Source organism: Drosophila navojoa, chromosome 2 (genome assembly GCF_054131105.1).
Source record: "Drosophila navojoa isolate 15081-1374.11 chromosome 2, UAZ_NAV_1.0, whole genome shotgun sequence".
NCBI lineage: Eukaryota > Metazoa > Arthropoda > Insecta > Diptera > Drosophilidae > Drosophila > Drosophila navojoa.
The window spans coordinates 22129013-22149026 of record NC_142890.1 but is presented as its reverse complement, the minus strand read 5'-3'; the positions used below and the strand labels follow the sequence as shown (position 1 = coordinate 22149026).

General features: G+C 41.8%; 2 protein-coding genes and 1 long non-coding RNA gene across 3 annotated transcripts; 2 read left to right on the top strand and 1 right to left on the bottom strand.

Annotated features, from left to right (window-relative positions):
• Positions 1–33: 33 nt before the first annotated feature.
• Poxm (paired box pox-meso) lies at positions 34–15101 on the bottom strand. Its single transcript, XM_018109385.3, has 2 exons — positions 14303–15101; positions 34–1413 (listed from the first exon to the last, which is right to left on the bottom strand). Exons 1-2 carry the CDS (start codon positions 14310–14312, stop codon positions 398–400), a joined length of 1026 nt encoding a protein of 341 aa, XP_017964874.1. The 5' UTR covers positions 14313–15101; the 3' UTR covers positions 34–397.
• On the top strand, positions 3317–4058 carry LOC108657004 (uncharacterized). The gene is made up of 3 exons (XM_018109452.3): positions 3317–3580; positions 3640–3709; positions 3770–4058. Exons 1-3 carry the CDS (start codon positions 3479–3481, stop codon positions 3964–3966), a joined length of 369 nt encoding a protein of 122 aa, XP_017964941.1. The 5' UTR covers positions 3317–3478; the 3' UTR covers positions 3967–4058.
• A 2554-nt stretch (positions 15102–17655) lies between the features above and the next one.
• LOC149092240 (uncharacterized) lies at positions 17656–19019 on the top strand. Its single transcript, XR_016197636.1, has 2 exons — positions 17656–18582; positions 18639–19019. It is a non-coding gene; the product is annotated as an uncharacterized LOC149092240 (long non-coding RNA).
• Positions 19020–20014: the final 995 nt, after the last annotated feature.

Sequence of the window (20014 nt, the reverse complement as noted above, 5' to 3'; positions counted from 1 at the left end):
TACATACATCAAATTCGTTGAAACAGAGAGCTCCCCGGAGAGCAGACCTAACAGTAGTACGCTTACCTAGTATCTAGATCCCTTGGCCAAAAAATATTTATCCCATAAGTACTGGAGCAATATGTGATTTCGGCTTAAGTGTTAGTTTGATATTCAAGTGCGATCCTTAGTCTAAAGTCCTAAGCTAATTCCATATATTAATCATATATGTTATGAATATATATATCCTATATATGTATGTATATATATATATGTATATGTATATTTATATTGTAGTTAAACCCTTCACTCATGCCTGACTAACAATTCGAGCTGCACTCACTCACAGTTGGACGCGATTCGAAACCAGTCCAACTGACAATAACCGAACCGGGAGGAACTAGGATGGGCCGTTGCCTCATAAGCCGGTCGCCCCGGCCGTCATCATGCCGCCGTGGTGGTGGTGGTGGTGCATGCCGCCATTTTGAAAGTACATGTAGTAGTTGTAGGGCGGCTGCTGTGCCGCCCCGCCCTCGCAGTCCAGCAGCGGCTGTCCCCCGTTGGCGGCGCCCACCGGCGACGGCGTCATGGGCAACGGGGACACCGTGTTGCCCTGGCAGCTGGCGCGCAGGGCAACGGCCTGGTGGTGCGCCAGAATGTCGGTCACCGAGTGCGACGAGGGCCAGTGGGCGGCGGCCACGCTGCGCAGCTGATGCGTCTGCCCCGCCTGCGGCGGCGAGGGGCTGCCGCAGGAGACGGCCTTCATGCTGTACGCCGCTGCCGCACTATACGGCTGGTAGATGGAATTGTAGAGATGGGCGTGGGCGTGCGCATGATGGGCGCTGGCCGCCACCGCGGCTGCCGTGTGCTGGTGATGATAGTGATGCTGGTGCGCGGAGTGTGAGTGCTGAACGGCATTGACGTTGGCCACATTAGCGCTGCTCGCGCTGCCTCCGCTGCCGCCGTTGCTGCCCATGCCGATGGCTGCGCCGCCGGCGCCAGCACTGCCAGCTCCATGGTGATGCCCTATGCTGCCCAGCTTGTTGCGCAGTATGCGCGAGATGGAGCTGACGCTGGGCACGTTCGTCTTGTCGCAGATGCCCTCGCTGAGCAGGCGATCGCGTATCTCCCAGGCGAAGATGCCCGGATCCCGCTGCTTCAGCTCGCGTATGTAGTTGACCACCTTGGGCGTGGTGACGCGCGGCTTGGAGCCGCCAATGGCACCCGGCAGTATGGAGCCGGTCTCGTGGTAGCGCGCCAGTATCTTCGAAACGCAGCCGTGACTCACGCGCAGCTGGCGCGAGATGTCGCAGGGTCGGATGCCCAGCCGGGCCAGCTCCACGATGCGCATTCGCGTCGCATTCGGCAGCGGCCGGCCGTTCACAAAGACGCCGCCCAGCTGATTCACTTCGCCGTACTGCGGGCACTGCGACTCTGAAAGGAGATGAAGCAAAGGGCACTGAATCAGTATATGCGTGTGTGTGTGTGTGTGTGTGTGTGTGAGCATAGAAAGCTGAAAGAAGAAGAAGAATAACAACAACGAGCACAGCTAACGAGAGGGCGAACAAAAGCACATTTGCGTCTAATTAGCTCCGGCTGGGCAGCGGCCGGGAGCGGGTCCAAGTCAATGGAACTCTAGTTCGCCTGAAAATCGCAACACTTTGCTTCCCAGAACTGCGGATGTGGGTGTAGACGCAAATGTATCTGTGTGTGTGTGTGTGTGTTTGAATCTTGTGGGATAGCGAAAAAAAAAACACACACACACAGAAATGCGCCGAACGTGCGGAAATGCATTTTGTGTATGGGCGCAATGATTAGATTGTAGCTGTCCCAACGGCATTGGGGCTTACCTATCTAGGCAATTGATTGTTGGTATAAACTTGAAATAAGTATTAGGTAATAGTTTCTTTGGTGAGTTTAATAGTACTAGTATAGTATATACAGTAGTTAGTATATATAGTAGTAATAAGCTTATCAGAGATTATAGAAATGGGAGCTGTTAGATATTGCACTTCATAAATATTTTATTATGCTGAACATAATCTTGGCTAATGTATAACATTATTTATGAGTAGCAATGGGACTACGTCAGTTGGTTAACTATAAATCTAGATTTTAATTTTAGTTTATGATAGTCAATTAGTTCTCTCATTAGCTTTTAATTTGTTAGTGATCATTTTATTTTCCCTAGACCAAAGAGAAACTCTCATTTAAATAATACTCAATTTCGCTGTAAAACTGAATTTTACATTTAGACGAAAGATTTACATGGCAGCTATTTAATATCCCCTTAAAGTCTAATTGGCATAAATCCCCTACAAGTTTGACATTTTCATATCACATATCACTATCTTCATTATCATCCAATCTATATAACTCAAACAAATATGGCTTTATTTAATTAAATATATATTTTTTTTGTGCAAACCAGAAGGCAAAGTATCATATATACCACAATACAATTACAATTCATTATAATGGCCGATAATTATGGAAAAAAATAATTTTAGCCAATTGGTCGTATCACCTGTTCTCGCAGCTACTCCGAGCCCGCTGCCAATTCATTACAGTCACTTGTAAAAGTTTGCACATCTGCGCCTTATGCCGTCGTCTAATTTAGAATCATGTAATTAGTTTCAAGTTACACAACAACAATAAGAAGAAGAAGACGGAGCAAGACGAGGCAAGTTTAACTAAGAACACGTACAGAGCCAGCAAAGTGCCTCAAAGAGCGCCATAAAAATCACAATAGGGCTGCCGAGTTACACGCGCCACAAGTTGCAAGTTGCAAGTTGCGAGCTGTGGAAGGAAAGAATCGAACAAAGACCTGAAAATTGAAGAATTGAGCGAGGAATAGAAGAGTTTGAGGAGAAAGTGAAGGTGTGGCGGAGGGGGCGGTTAGCTCACTCGTCTGTGGAACAGCAAAACAAGTGTATCGACCTCGATTGTTTCTTTCATTCATAACTGAAAATTGTGGCTAGTAGCTTAACGAGGCGCTCGCCATTGCCATAATTAAAATACTGTGCTGGGACTGTGTTGCAGCTACTCGGATCGGATTACAGTCCAAATTGGAAACCCTTCAGACACTTGTTGCCCCCACTGAACTGCAGCAGGCGGCATCAGCAGACTGCATCGAATTTCATGTACTTTATTGCTATATGCATTTGCGCACTTGTCAATTGCACTTCGATCATATTTTTTTTCGTTTTGCCCCGTTTGGGGCCATTCGCCAGACAAATGGGCCACGCGAAACGTGCAGCTGCATAAATAATAATCTACCTACAAAGTCGAGTTTCATTGAGAGCAGTGCCGCGACTACAGATAGAGAGCTATGCACAGATCGTCCGCTGGGACTAGTGCGAAAACCCAGCATCATAAAGGCAATGACTATTTATTTGCTTTGCATAATTTTAACAGACGCATTTGAGAAACAATAAACTAGCCGGGCGCTCTATAAAAACCGATAGATCCCACAGTTCGTCTGCCAGTCAGCGTCAAGATGCTAGTTAGAACTAAACTGATTATTCTGCTCTATTTGTGCCTCGCGCTGCACTCGCAGGCAACGCGGGCAAATCCTGCGGAGGAGCGCGCAGCTAGAACGGTAAATATTAACTCTCCACTGGGCATGACTCACGCACTCAAATATATGTATCTTTGCAGAAGAACGATGTCTATGATTGGATATCGAGTCTATTCGGGGACTACGACAGCGACGAGTCGGAAGAGTATTGTATGAAGCGAGCGGAGCTCCCTTTAAGTTCCCCCCTATTAATCCGATTTAACTTTCCAGTAATTTGTCGCAATTGCACGGTTATTGTGGGCCAGGCGAACAACACGAGTGCTACCAATCCGCCAGCAACAGCTGCACCTACTCCAAGTGCTCCAACTGCTGCCCCAACTGCTGCTCCTGCCGTAACTACACCAGCTGCGGTGGCTCCTCCTGCTGATACAGCTGCTGCTGCTCCGCCTGCTCCAGGTGCACGTTAACTAACATCGCTCGAGCGGTTTCATTAATTTAAGTTACGATTTGCTTAAAGGGATTTGGTTATACGAATAGAATATGTCCGATATTTCTTAGACTTGTTTAGTATTTGATGAATTGCAGCCATTTGCATTCTAAATTTTGCATTTAATATAGATGTACATGTACATATGTATGTGTGTTATGAAACAAGAGTTGAGCCAAGTGTTGTGATGCTAATCCTAGCCAAATCTCAGCCAGAAGCAGCCACTCGGAATTCAACAGCCGCCAGATCAAGATCCACACAATTGTTTTGACATAAGTCACAACAAATCGGCTGGCGCTCAACGCAGACCCACACGCATTGCCGTCTGGCTGGTGGCTGGTGGTGCGAGCAGAGACTCTCAGTGGTGTGGCTGGTCGGCCGGTCGGTCCATTCAGCTTGAGGCTCGGTGGTTTTCCTGTGCTGTTGTGTCCTCTTTGAACATTTCGCTTGGCATTTTCCCAGTGACAGCCAATGTGAGACGCCGGCAGCCCAACTTGACATTATGTTTGACATTTGTAATCTTGCGATCGTTAATTATTTTCGAATTGAGTTACAAAGGGGGCCCACGTAGCACATCCACAGAGCCACACAGGAGTAACGCCAAAGATCATACACATTCGACAAATGTATGTTCCCTTCGCCGTAGCAGTTGTTGTAGTTTTTTATTTTTTTCTTCGTCTGCCTGCGATCCGGCGGAGTATCTGTGCGTCTGCCTCTTCGACTTCGACTGCTCCGGCATTTGTGGCATCCGCATTGATAGCTGCAATTTGTTGCTCTACTCAACAACATTATCTTCGAGTGCTTGACTTTTGTGCTAAACGTTCATAAATTTGTCTCCACAAATATTTTCTGTCTTAGTCTCTGCCCCAATGAATGGTGCGTTGTCTCCTCGCATTCTTTTTCCCCCATTTTTTGTTGTTGTTGTTGCTTTAGATCAATGCTTACTGTGTCATTTGAATGGCTTTTCAAATACGCATGACATCAATTTTCGGCAATTATTAAAGATTAATGGGCGCCAAAGTTGACCATTCGAATGTGAAGTGCGTGCGCCTAGTTAATTATTATATTGAGTTATGAATGTGCCTCGATAAGACAGAGCTCCAAGCTAACTAGCCCGAAAAATTGCCGGACTTAAACACATTGAACTTGAGCTGGAGATAAAGTTGCAACTGCAGCAGTTATATATGGGCTTATCTTTCCAGCTTGATGATCTTTAGCCCACGCTGGAAACCCAATGTTTGGCTTTTGTGATTTATGGCCAATGGGCATTAACATCCGGCCGGCTCAGAGCCAGGGCCAGAGCCGAAGCTGGAGCCGGAGCCGGTGCCTGCAGTCAAATTAGTCACGTATTTTCGCTATTAACGCTACAATTCAATTCCCCATAATTCGCCTTCGATCGGGGCTCGAGATGAGTCAAGAACTTTATATGCAAACATTTTTCGCGACGTGCCAAACACAAATTTGTCCCACACACAAATTTCGATAAATTATTGCCATGCATATGCAACGTATCATAGAGTTTCTCCAATAAAAGTTAGCATTCAGCTGTTAGATGTGAGATGATCTTGTTAAAAAACGAGTTTCAGCCTCAGGGACCCCACAAAAAACAAAAACAATGTATGGAAACAAAGTAAATACATATGTATTTAAAGATTCTATTGCAATGGGCGTGCGGAAAGCAAACACTACTTAGCCGAGAGATTTAACTCGGAGCTACCGTCGCGTCGCCTGCAGTGACCCTTCCGATCGTGCCACAATGACCCGCCGTCGGCGTTGCATTCTTGTTTTTGTTGTTGTTGTTGTTATTATTGTTGTCTGGTTGGCTTGGTCGGCTGGTCTTATTAAAGGTGCAAACATGCCACCGCCGTTGAGGATTCAAATTCGAGAGAGTCGCGTCGGTTACGATCAGAGACCGATGCATGCACGATGAGCGGGGCAGCTCCCAGCTCAGGTGCAGCTGAAGTGTTTGCCCGTTGCCGTTGCTGTTGGGTTTATTTTGCGTGTTTGTTTGCTTATGGAAACCTTCGAATGTAGAGAGCCCACTTTTCACGTAGACATACTCTATACCCATGCATGTATTATTGTTTATTTAATTTTAAGTTACGCATAAAAAGCAAAAAATCACAGACAAAACTGGGCTGGGGCTACTTTAATGCACGCTCTGGCCCATGTTTGCTCAGATGTCTACTATAAAGAATCAATTCGTAAGATAGAGCTACTTTGTCTCTAATGAGTATCCGCATCCTGCCATTTCCACTCAGTCACTCAGCTAATCAAGGCAAACAAGCCGGCGAGAGATCGACTGCGATCGGTAGTAGCTGCGCTTCAGTCGCTTCTGTTAATGAAAAGCAAACACCTACGAAATGTGAAGAGCTCTGGCAAACAGCTTAAAAAATCATAAACTCATTTTTTCTTTTTTGTTTTTGTCAGGGCCAGTCATGCCCTACCCGGCCCTAGCCCTGCCCTGCCCTGCCCTGCCAATATTTGCCGATGGATTTTGGTCTTATGCATCGATGCGGGCTGTCATCAGAATCCTGGTGCGGGTGCCGCTGCGAGCTCAGCGGAAGTCGCTATCGGTAGCGGGTACAAATGGCTTACAAATGGCTCTGTTTGCATTGGAATCCTATACGCTGTCCAGTTAGCCGGGCATCCCTTAAGGGAGACGCTGCCGCCCCGACGCAGGCCATAAAAAGCCCAATTAAAATTGTCTATAAAGCGAAATTATAATTCATAAATTCTGGGAAATTGCCGAATACAATGGCGGGCACTGTTCTGCATTCAGCACTCGAGACGGCCGATAAACAAATTACAAACTGCTCCAGCAAATGGAGTAGCAGCAGCAGCAGCAGCAGCAGAGATGCTGCATTGCGACCTTATCTGCGCTTTCTAATTCTTGGAATTTTGTGTGAAACAAAGAGAGATGAGAGGCCGAGGAGAAACAACTTTCGCTTTGACAAAAAACCGCTCAGACCTAACTGCGGCAATTAAATTTAGCAAAAGGCATGCCGCACTTGAATACACATAATATTTGTGTATGAAAACGCGAAAGGTTCACCAAAAACTCACTGAAGCATGCAAATCCAATTACAGGAGCAATTAACAAACTTTAACTAACTATAACTAATTAAAAATAATATACTAGCTGTTCATTTTTTTTACAAAATGCAAAAAATAACAATAAATATATACTTATTATACAGGCGTTTATACATTTATAAATAAATAAAATTGTTAATCAGCTAAGTGGCAATCATATCAATGCTCAGATTAAAAGAACTGCGTGAGACAGCGAATGAGAGGGAGAGAGAGAGAGAGAGAGAGAGAGAGAGAGAGAGAGAGAGAGAGAGAGAGAGAGAGAGAGAGTGTATATATGCATTAATATTTATTTCCTACTTGACTGATAAGAAACGATTATATGTATATGGTCTCAGTATACGCTACTCCTTTATTGGTCTGGGCAATGAATTGAAATCTCTGTCTTTTGCGATTATTTTTTATAGTTTGAGGCATAATAATGTTGTTGTTGTGTCTGTATTGATACTCGTTCATGAAGAGTAGAAAGTATATTAGATGTGGACATGATTGCAGACAGGCAATAAATATAATATACTTTACCTAAAGGGAGATATTTCCCTTGGAATTTTTAAATGTCAGAGCTAAATCAATGTGGAAAATTAGAGAAAGATAAAGGGTTTGTTTTTTAAGAAAAATAAACTGATAAAACTAATTTAGATAATACATACGAGTCTCGAGAATTTGTACAGCGCTAAATAAAAAATCGCGATAGATCGACAGCAATTCTATCCTTTTGAAAAAAATCAAATTATTAATAATTTCGTGTATAAAATTTCTGTGAAAATTTTTAAAAAAAAAAAACGTTTACTCCTTCCATTGTGAATTATCGGTACTTGAGTGTAATATAAAATCGTTTCAAAAATGAAATGTAAGTCCCGCTTAGCGTCCTTTAAGAATATCAAAATCTCTCCACGCCCCCAATAATGTAATATTCTCAAATTTGTAAATATCAATGTTCAAAAGTAAATCTTCTTGCAGCTTGAACGAGTATTGGGCAGTCAGTTCGTGTTCGGTGCCAGCAATCCTTACTTATATTCATTTGAAATTATTTGCTGACAGATTTGAAATGTCAAAAGGCAATAAACTAATTTCATGCATAATTGAAATTAACAAATTCAACAGACAACTGGCAATTTGGCCAGCTGATAAGCGATTTTTGTACATTTTTATATTCACTTTTAGAAATAAATAAATCAATGTCTATATCTGCTGAAATACATTGTATTATTTATGGCCTGGGATTATGCCATGGGCCATAAACATTTAATCAACGATTCGCAATTCAGCGACCCCAAAATAATGACATTAATAGAAATTGCAATAATTTTAATAGAATATCATTTCGAATTCGAGTCAATTAACACGTTTCCACTTCAAGCGAAGCATTCAACGTCCATTCCATTCATTCCCATTGTAATTTTATAAAACACTGAATAATTGCCGCAAAATGGGACAAACTCTCAATGAAAATCAAATGGCTAATGCATTTCATATTTAATATTTGATATGCAACAAAATGGCGGAGAATTCGACTCGCCATTCGAGTCGACGCCCACGGCAATGGCAAATAAATTTGCCATGAAATGGCCACGTTTCACTTTATCATATTCAGAGATGTTGTTTTTTATTTCGCGAATCGAGGACATGATTTGTTCTGCGCATTCACAGTCTATCCTTAGGGACAACAACTGCGGCGCAGCCAAGAGAGCATGGCAAATTAAATTTCCTTTTTCACTTTTCGTGATTTCTTTCTTTCTTTTTCTCAACAGCAAGCTGCAAAGTGCAGAGCTGCAATATGCTGCGGTGGCAATAAATCTTTTGCTCTTGGCAAGTGGTGCCCGCTGCCTTTGGCCACTGCCCGGGTCTACCAGGCCATTTGATTGACAGAGCGGTGCAGCCGCCACAAGCCAAGGGGTTGACTTGCGCATGGTTATACCCTGTACTTTCCTCAAATTTAGTGAGAGCATAATGCTGTAATCAATCCTAGTAACATATATATTATATCTTATTTGTATCTTATATATATACTATATTAAAGAATCCTAAAATGTATGTATGATTTTAAAATTATAATTAAATATGAAATATAACTTTTGTAAATTTTCGTAAAATTTAATATTAATATTAAATAATTTTCTTATATATGTTTTAAGACCTAAACAATTTAAAAATATTACTTAGAAAAAAACAACAACAAATATTGCTGGAAATATTTGGTATACACATATGTATAAATTGAAAATCCCATAAATTACGACAAGAAAAAAATATTAACCTAAACATGAATAATTAACATATATATTATTGTTTCATTTGTCGCTAAAGAATACCATTATTAAGACATATTTAGAACTATTAACATGTTGTTAAACGTTTTAGAGACTCCCCAAAGCTGCAAAGTGTGAAAATATTAAAAATAAAAACAAATGATATCATATGAGCATACCACTTCGTTAGTAAAGGGTATCTAATGGCTGAGCATCTGTTCAAATTAATTATATTTTCATTTTAAAAGTAAAAGAAATGATTTGCATTTGCAATGCAGAAAAAATTAATTTAACAACTCAGTTGAATTCTGTTGAGGCTCGGCGGTTTTATTTCATTTTCTTCTTCATCTGAACATTGCGTATACGCAGTGTTAGCAGATGCATAGAACTGCCTACCCCAAACTTATTGGACTTGCTTTAAATATAATTCTTTTCTCAAGTTCTTCGTGGTGACGATTACAATTCACGTTTAACATGATTTCATGCCAATATATATACTAAGTGCCTATAGAGGAGCTTGTCGACAACTTTGCATTCGGAGCGTTTCACAATTTGCCGCACAATCGCGTTTATTTATCAGTGAATTTATTCAAGCGCTCATGGGCTAGCCCAGTAGAAGAAGAAGTAAACGTCTGACTGTCCGTCTGGATGTCCCTTTGAACTGTCGCAATGTTATTCCCATTTAATCAGTAAGAGTTCAATTTCAGGCCTTATCAAGCTGAAAGAGTGCGGAATTGTCATCATCTGTTTACTTAACATGCCTCGATCTTTCACTTCAGATTGTTTGTGCGGCGTCTCATGAATTTTAAGTTGGCTTCAAATGAACTGATTAAATGAACCGTAATACTAAATAATGGCATTGAGAGTATCGGCGAATCTGCTAATTCAAGATCATTTTTGAATTCCCTTCTCTGACGTCGTCTGATTTTATTTGTGAAGTAAATTCAAGCTGTGGTTTACTATAATATAATAAATTAATATGGTATATATGTATGGGGAAATATATACAAATTCTCATATAAATTAAATAAATTTAATTAGTTTTTATAATTTATATTTATTGACACTATTATATAATTCGCATTCATTTCATATCGTGTACTCATATTTGTGAATGTTCTATTTACATAGAGTCAAGTTAACTGACATTCAAATTTAATTATTTTATATTGTAAAAAAGTATTTAATTATTATACCCTGAACCCATTGAAAATGGGAAATCAGGGTATAATGGTTTTGTTAAAAGTATGTAACAGGCAGAAGGAGGCGTGGCAGACCCCACAAAGTATATATATTCTTGATCAGGGCGACAAGCTGAGTCGATTTGGCCCTGTCCGTCTGTCTGTCCGTCCGTCCGTCCGTCCGTCCGTCCGTCCGTCCGTCCGTATGTATGAACGCGTCGATTTCAGAAGATATAAGAGCTAGAGACTTCAACTTTTTTTTTAAATGTCCGTATATATCACGCGCATATCGAGTTTATCACTAAAAAACGATAACTCATTCCGATACTTTTTTATCGATAAAAAACCTTATCGAAGATCACTTTAAAAATTATATCTTCTACATCTTTCAAGCTAGAGTCTCCAAATTTAAAATGTATATAAAGATGTATTTTACAGTTACGAAATTTAAGTAGATTCCTCCTCATTTCGGTACTTCCAACTGAAGAACTAAGGACTAGACTACAATTTAATAACTTTAATTAATTATATATTTATTTATTATTTTATTTACGACTCTTTTAACAATATCAACGAGTATTTCGATAAGATTTCAATAAATAATTGCTTGTAAACATCATTGCATCAGATTGACTTGAGTGCGCATATAAATCTTAGATCCGATGTAAGCCACTGCCTTAATTTATAAATTAAGCTCATTAGTTTGTGTGGGCTCCGCCTTGGCGCACATGCGCCACATGCCCAACGATCTCACCCTTGCCCTCGGCTTGGCCCTCGCCCCGGCTGTGGCTCCCTCTGCGTGTGGATATCAAAAGTACATAAAACTAAATAGATTCCTTCAGCGTCAACAACTTTGTCTGTCAACAGAAATGAATGGCTCCATAAATCACGGCAGCCGCAACCGCAGGCTGCCATCGCACTAGATCCCGCTAGGCAGGCTAGGAGCACTAGCACAAAATATGACAGCGTCGGGACTGCTCGGTTTCTCTCTCTCAATGCTCGCCGTGCCGTACCCGTTCCCGTTGCCGGCGCATGTAAAAAGGGGCGCGCCCAAGACATGCTGCGCTGACTTCAATTACGCGTACCAAGAATGTGGACAATGCGAGCGCGCATTGCCCAAATGCCTGGCGAGAGCAACTAAGGCAAAGACAAATATACAAAAACAAGCAATCATTGCCAATGTACTAGAACCGAATCCGCTCGCTGGCAGCTCAGCCTCAGCTCGCCGGCGACATGCATAAATTGTGTTTGGCCCGACGCACTTTGAACTCTGGAGGCTGCGGTTCCGGTCGTAGGTCGTCGGCTTCCTTTGGGAATATCGTAGCCATCAAGGGGTTAGTCTGAGTCAAGTTCTGGCATCTGGCTTAGGCATCATATTGATGGGCTCGCATTAATTACGACCCATGGGGCGCCAACACGTGCCCCCCACTTGCGGCAGATGCAGCGATTAGAAATGCATTAAACTTATGTTAATGAGCAGAGTTTCGCCAGCCAAGCGGTCATTGTTTATGCATATGGCATATATGACATATGACATATGGCACTGGCACTCGCACTCGCACTTGTCACCAGATCCTTTGGCAGCGGCTCCAAGTGGGCGGCCATCAGCATAATGAAATACACGCACCAGCTAGCAGCCGGCTGATTTAATTAAAGTCGCCTGTGCGGGCCAGCGACGCCATATAATCAAGTCAGTGGAGCGTTGACCAAAACTTGAACGCAATCAGGAATATCGGAGGGAACCAGGAGTTTTTACGATGCCCTGGCCGCACAGCTCTACCCATAATATACATATGTGTGTGTGTGTGTGCTTATATACAGTTCCATTAAGACGTGTACACATTGACGCGACTTTTTTCTCGCTCAAGTGTTTGCCTGCATTTGTGACCGTCTTGGTCGCCGTCATCTTCGTCGTCGTCGTCGTCGTCGTCGTCGTCGTCGTCGTCGTCGCAGTTGCTGTTGTTGTTTTGCTTGCCTTTTGTTTTACTGCCCATTTCTGTGATTTTAGCATCTCGCCACTGCGCCCGCTGGCAGCCTGTGGCAGGCTTTTATGTTTAGCTACCGAAGTAGATGGCTACCGGTAGCCGTTAGTCACGCATTTCTGCATCTACATAGCCATCGCCACTCCGACTCCAACTCTGACTACAACTCTGACTCCACAGACTCCGCTGGCTCCACTGCTCTCTGTCTGCAGCAGCGTCTGGCCGTTCTAAGCAAACAATGCGGCGCACAAACAGTTTGTCAAACTCATCCGAAACCAAGTCATTAATGCACCCAAGTGGAAGATCCCCAGCTTGGTAATGCTAAATAATAGTTACATTGATTACATTTAACATAAGCAGTGAATAGGAAAATGATAGCAGAAAAAGGTAATATAAACACTGGACTTATTCAATTATTTGAAGCTATATTAATACTTCAGGATGAAGATATTATATTTTATAAGCAAACATTTATCGAAGCGTAGAAAAAAAACAAATTTACTTAATTTATATGTATTATTTTTGGGTACATATATTTTATTATTATATGGAATTATTCTTATTAGTATTGTCATTATTATTATTTTTTTTTTATTTTACCTACGTTTTTCGATTTTATTATCAGAAACAAGTTTAAGATATTTTAGATATATTTTTGAGAAAAATAAAAGATTTTAAATTGACTTCATAAGTAAATAAAAAAATATCAAATCTATATTATTATTTTTTGTTTAAGAACGCATTGCTTTCAGCAAAGCAGATGTTTTCAAACCTATCCAACTAGAGCCTTAAAAAAATAGATTTCTATAAGAAGAAATCCAAGATTTTATTCCTGTTATTTATTCACTGTTCTGTTAAGGACTAGATAACTTGAACAACATCTCCTTCGACTGTATAAAGACTTCAGATAAAGACTATTTTCTACAGTCAATCGAAAAATACGACAATTACATAATAAGGGCACGTAACGCACCTGCTTAAGCGCATGCCAAAAAATATTGAAATTGCCTTTGTTTTGAAGATTGCGCTGAAGCTTAATTGTGGATCGATGTGTCAACAAATCGGACAGGTAAAACAAATCTCTACACGGCCAGCTTTTGGTCAGCTAAGTTATGCGGTACTTTTATTTTATTTTATTTTTTGTTGGTGCCTCTTGTTTTTTGGGCCAAAGCAAGTGGACAAACAGAGACACGGACACTTGACGGCAAAAGCGAAGACCACACGGCAAACACTGTGGCACAGACCACAAACATTACAACGATCATTAGTTAAATTAGAGGCAATGGCTCCGCGGCCAACGGCGACATTTTCTACTTGCCATCGCCCATCTGCAGCCAAAGCAAACAGTTGACATTGCTACCGGGAGGCTGTCGATCATGCGCAGAAGGCGGCAGGCAGCAGGCGGCAAGGGGCAAGTGGCGACGGCATCGCTGCCCATCTTGAAACGAAAATCAAAAAGCAAATACGACCATACCGAAAAGTGTCTTGGACTCGCACTCAACGGTAGCTGCTCCGTGTTTGCATTGGACATTGCGACACCGAGTCAGGTGCTCGCTTGGCGACTGGGTTAACAGGATGTAGCATGCGCCGAACCACTTTACCCATGTCCGCCTTGCGTACACGAATTTCCCCACTTCAGAAACGAAGATATGTATATTGAAGCTAAAGCCATAAATGCCGACGGAGATAGAGTATATATTGTGGATAGACCAAGAGTGATCTTGCAACTTAGCAAAGAAATGTATGAAAGGGATTACTACAATATACATTGTATTACCGTTGAATACTTAGACTACTCCGCCTCAACATACCTGGATCCATTTCCAGATTAAAGAACTCCACAATTGTATCTGCTTTAAGCTATCTCTGCTGATCTCACTTGACTCCAAATCCACTTTGAGTACTTTCCCTGTGCACTCGTTCCACTTTATTTAATTATAATCGAGTGGGTTAACCGTTTAATAATTACACTTGGCCGTATTGTTAGTTTCAATTAGGGCATGAAATTTGCACAAATTATCGGCGCTTGTTGCCGGCGCGACGCCAATTGGATTGCCAGATTGGGTTTCGATTGGGTTGGCGCTTCGCTTCGTTTAAGAGTCGCTTTTGGGTGAGCTACTGGCCTACTAGCTGGCTATACACACAGGTGAGTTGTTGAACCACAACTGAAAATCTGATTAGCACATTTTGGCAATAGATCTTTGACTTTCGTTCAATAATTATCACACACTTTTCACACCCGACTTTTTTCTGGTCACTTTAGATTAAATTTACTTTTATAATTTTATGCAATATATGAATAATAAGCATCAACGCTGGCCATATATTTTCCATTAATTAATTATGCATGTTTGTATTGATCGGCATCGAGCACATAAATCGCACTTATTCTTGTCACATGCAGTTCCGCATTAAAATCCAATTGCCCGTTTCTTTCTTTTCTTCCACTAGTAATCCGTGATCCGTGATCCGTGTGGGAGCAGCGCGCGTTTCACTTGTACAGACAGTCACAGCTCCCCAACTTGTTGTTGTTCATCACCCGTGTCTGCTGCGACTAACGGTCGCTCACGTTCATCAATCCACAGCCACATGCGAAAAGAACCAGCAGCCAAAGCTAGCAACGACAACGACGGCGACGGCGACTTCGACGCAGCATACCAAGATCTCGTTCTCTCTCCTTCTTTCATACTCTCGCTCTCCCGAGCTCAACGCCTGACTGCCACTGTTATTGTGTGTGTGAGTGCGCTTGCTCGTGTGTTTCCTCTTCACACTCGCATTCACATCGCACACACTCTCACTGAGGGCGGCGATCGCTTTGTATTTGTTGGTTTTAATGGCGCTGCTGCTGTGTGTTGGTGTGCGTGTGTTTAGTTCGCTGGCAAAATAACAAAAATGAAGAATGTCTGTTAGCGAACAGGAGCGCATTCACAGCAGTCAGCGCCCAACGTATGAAAGAACTATCAAATGAAATGTGGTTTTTCTGGTACTCAAAACATGAAATATAACTCAAATGCTCTGACAGTGTATGTATGGTGCTGTTACCAACTCAATTTGTATGAACCGATCAGCATATTTGATCACAAATCTTAACAATTACCCGCGATACGCTTCTGTACGTTACCAGCGATACATGTATGCATATCTATATGCGCCTGTGTTTGTGTTTGTGTTTCTGTGAGCGTATCTCTTGTAGTTGTGCACTCGCGTATCTCAGCTGCGCACGAGTAGTCTGCTCTTGTGACTCTGACTAACCATACGCAACCGGGCGGAGTTAATTTTTGAATGCTTGAATGGCCAATCTGAAGCAAGTAAGCGTATCCGTAGCGTTCCGCAGTGTGCCCGAGCGATGTCATGACTTTTTAGCATCACACACATACGAGGCCTGCAGTTTGTCTGCAGCTGGGAGGCGGGGCCGAGGCAGACCGCCTAGTTCGGCATCGCCTTTTAGCTGATGATCGCGTGCATCTATTTTTGCTTCATTAACGAAATCGTATCATTAGAGCGATCGTTGTTGCTAATAAAGCGGCGCAGGGCCATATCCCTTTTCGCATTTCCCCAAGCAGGAGGGGGTCATGGCCCGCTCCACCTTGTCTCTGGTGCGGCTGCTGTCGGCGCTGCTGGGACGCCGCGATGCTGGGATGCTGCATTTCGATTCTAGCCGAGGCGTTCTGCCTCGCATGGTTAGACTTAATTATAAGAAATGTTGTTGTCTTCATATCATTGTCACTAATATTTTATTTCGTCATTTAATGGTTGCTGCCAATTTCTGTTGTCGTTCGCTCATTAGAATGCCACCCGTCCCATGCCTTTCTCACTCTCGCTCTCTTTCGGTCTCTCCCTATCTCACTCTCTTTTATTACGTTCACATTTGCATCTTTCGGCCTGTGCGTCTGTGTGAGTGAGCGAGCCAGCGAACACATTGCCATTGTGTGCACTGCACACGCACACACTCTCGCCAACGAGTTGGACACGCCTCCTTGCGATCGCTTTGGCCTACCTGCGCGTACCTTTTGATGCGGATTCCACTCTCTGCTCTCTCACAGGCGAGCTCTGATGTTCGCCATTGTAATCGTCTATTTTGTGTGCAATTCTCTTGAGCTTTTACAATATAACAGAATATTGTGATGTGGTGATCCTGAAAATGTTAATAAGGCTTCAATTTCAATCAATTAATAATTTGTTTTTATTTATTCCATGCTCCCTTCCTATGTTTGCAATAAGAAATATTATTAAGCACATCATTTTTGTTTTGTTTTAACTATACCACTTTTTTTATCTATCAATTTGGCAAACAAATTTACTCGCATTATCTAAAATAATTTTTTTTTTTCTTGAATATCAGATTTGTTTTGTTGCCTTACTGTTTATTTTACATGTAATCATTCGTATATATGCATATATAATCAAATACATCTATATAAAAAATTAAAACTTAAAGCCGAAAATTTTTAATAATGCATAAATTGATCGTTTTGGATGTGCGTGCAACGTATATAATTATCCACTGAAAACATTCTAAAGTTAGAAGAAAACTCTTCTCGAAGATTCTTATGAATTTAAGTACGACTCCATTTGCTCATATGCCTATATTATAAGTATGACAGTAAGTTAAGTTTTCTTGACAATCGTTCAAATTGTGTATGAGTGTATGTGTATATGTGGCTGTGAATATGTATGTCCATATGGCGATATATGTGTATGCTTGTATATCAAAGACTGACCGCAAATAAACTAAATATTGCTCTCTGTCTCTGCCCTACTTTGCGATTCTCATGAATTCAAGTAAAATACTTCAACATTGCATACATTAAAATTCTGCATTTGTTAACTATTTCTATAAACAGAAAAATAAAGTCTGTTCTCATTACTTATTTTACTCTTTGTATTAAATATTTGTATTCAGCAATTAGATATTAAATTTTTAGTAATTACATTTTTTGAGTCACATACTTTTACTTGAGTATCATAAAATTTAATATTGACTGAATATGTGAAAAATATGTATATACGCAATCTGTTATAATTGGATAAGTTCTTATTTATTTTGTATAAATAATTACTTTCTAGGTTTTATAAATCGAACCTTATTGGATCTTAACTTTCTTTGGGACACCTATCGTTCATACTTCCTATATTTGTCTCGATATATCAATTAAATTTAAGAATTTTACTTACTTATGTTTTTAATAAGTATGTGATATTTTTTTCAAGTTAACTTTCTTACCCAACACTTGACAAAAAGAAAATACAATTTTTTAAATAATTAGCCATATGCGAAAATTAAAAGCTCCATGCAACGAAGACGATCCCAAGACGGAGACGAAGACAAAATTATCTGCGTTTAACAAATTGGGGAAGATGCTTTGAAGTTGCCGCCAACAGCGACAAATGACAAGCATAACAAATGAATATTATGTGTTTTTCTCTTTCTTATTTTTGTCTCATAACACCCAACAAAAATAACAATAACAACAACAACAACAGCCAGATCTTCGCCAAGCCGAGACGAACAAAAAATATGCTCAACACTTGAGAAAACAAAATATAAATGCGTAACAGAGGCAGCAGGAGCAGAGAGCGAGAGCAGGAGCGGGACTGGGCACGGGAACGGGAGTGGGAGAGTTCAAGTGTCGTGAAGTGGGCAAAATGTGCTATATAATTGACACATTCAGAGCAGCATCCAAGTCGGCACTCGCTTACATAACACCAAAGGCAAAGGGTGTAAACGCTGGACGGAAGCGTCAAATTGTCTACGCCAGCTCCGAGCACTTAAGGTGGGTTGGACAGCGTTAGAAGTGCGCCTGGTAACTAGTCAGTGATGAATATGTTGTACATCGGTCGGTCGGTCGGCCACTTGAGCGTTGCGTCCTGTGCCGTGGACATTAAATGGCTCAGCGCAATTGCAGTTAACGATGAATTATTGGAATAAACCTGAAGCGGCTCACTTGAGAGGCAACGCACCGCGACTGTCACCTGATCCGAGAGGTTTTCGCACCCGCGCACAGCTAACGACCCAATGAAGCTGTAATGTTACAACATTGCCCGCTAGGCCCGCTAGGCTTGCTAGGTGGGACAGGACAAGTCATCGGCTGTGAGTGTGAGAGGGTGGACATATGTTTCTACTTCTCATCGGTTTCAATTTCACAGGCCCGAATATCTTGCTCGCCCATTTCGTCGGGATTGGCTGAAGCAACGGAAAATGGGAAGCGCATCTTTCACGCCGATTTGAGTTTTGTTGTTGCTGCCTGTTTCTATTTCGAATTCCCATTCCCATTGTCTGGGGGGCGTTATGGCTTATAAATTTTAAAAATGCATTTTGGGTATTTTTAAGAGTTTTGCTTTTCCGGCAAGCATGCCGTAGTCTGTTTCAATATTTCTGTTTCGGTTTCTGTTTATTTATCAAAACACAATCCCCAGAGTCAATCATGTATAAGTTTAATATGAAAATGTTGTTGCACTTAAACTTAATTAACATTATAAATAAACAATTAAGCATGCCATTCTACAAATCGCAACATCCCTGCTGAATGCATCACTTGCATCTATTTTATTTTTATTTCAATAATAATTAAGCAGGCTTGCCCGCCCCAGTCAGCTCAATTAATAGTTCTTCTCTTCTCGACTGTCTCGGCTCTTACCGAATACTTAAGCCGTGTTTATAATTCGATTGTATTTTGTGTGTAGGGAATCAGTTAAACATGCATTAATAATGTGCGCGTATTTGATGTTTTTCGTAAATTATATTGTTGGTGTTAATTAAAAACCTTCTTCGACGGTTTGCCCAGGCCAGTTAGAGATGAGTCGGAAGCAACAATGGAGCCGCAAAGTTGTTTCAGTCAGTCGCCAGAGCTCACCTGTGCCAGGGGCACGGCTTTGTGGTTTCAAACAATAATTAAAAGCAAATAAACAAGATTTGTTCAACGGCTAATTGAAGCTCAAATAAATCAAAAATTTAACTAAAAGCGTCGCTCAAGACCACCCAGAAAGATCGTGCTCGACCGGTGGCAAAAAGAGTTGAGTTGTAATCGAAGTGTTAATAGGCCAAACTGGTTTCGTTTTGGACATGTTAGACATGTTGGACATATTGTGGGACGTGCCCGGCTGGATCGATCGATCGATACAGAAAAATTGCCAGACGTCTAAGCTGAGCACCAAGACTGAAGATGACGACCAAGATGACAAAAGACGAAACGCTGACGTTGCTCACTCATCGGCCGTTCATCTGAGAGTTGTCGAGATTTGCCGCCGTCGAGCACAGCCACAGAGACAGAGACAGAGGCTGCAGCAGTAGCAGCAGCAGAAGCAACGAGTTCGCTTCACGGCGGTTGCACTTGAATGCTTCAACGACATTCTGATTTGTGGTTGCGGCTGCTGCGGCGGTGGCGGTGGCGGTGGCTATGGCTGTGGCCTGCGTCTGTGGAGCATTGGCACAGGCACTGGCACAGGAGATGGAGAACGCGCGCCGCTTGCCGTTTGCCCGGCAATATTTCACGTTAAAATAAAACTACAAATTTATCTATGCC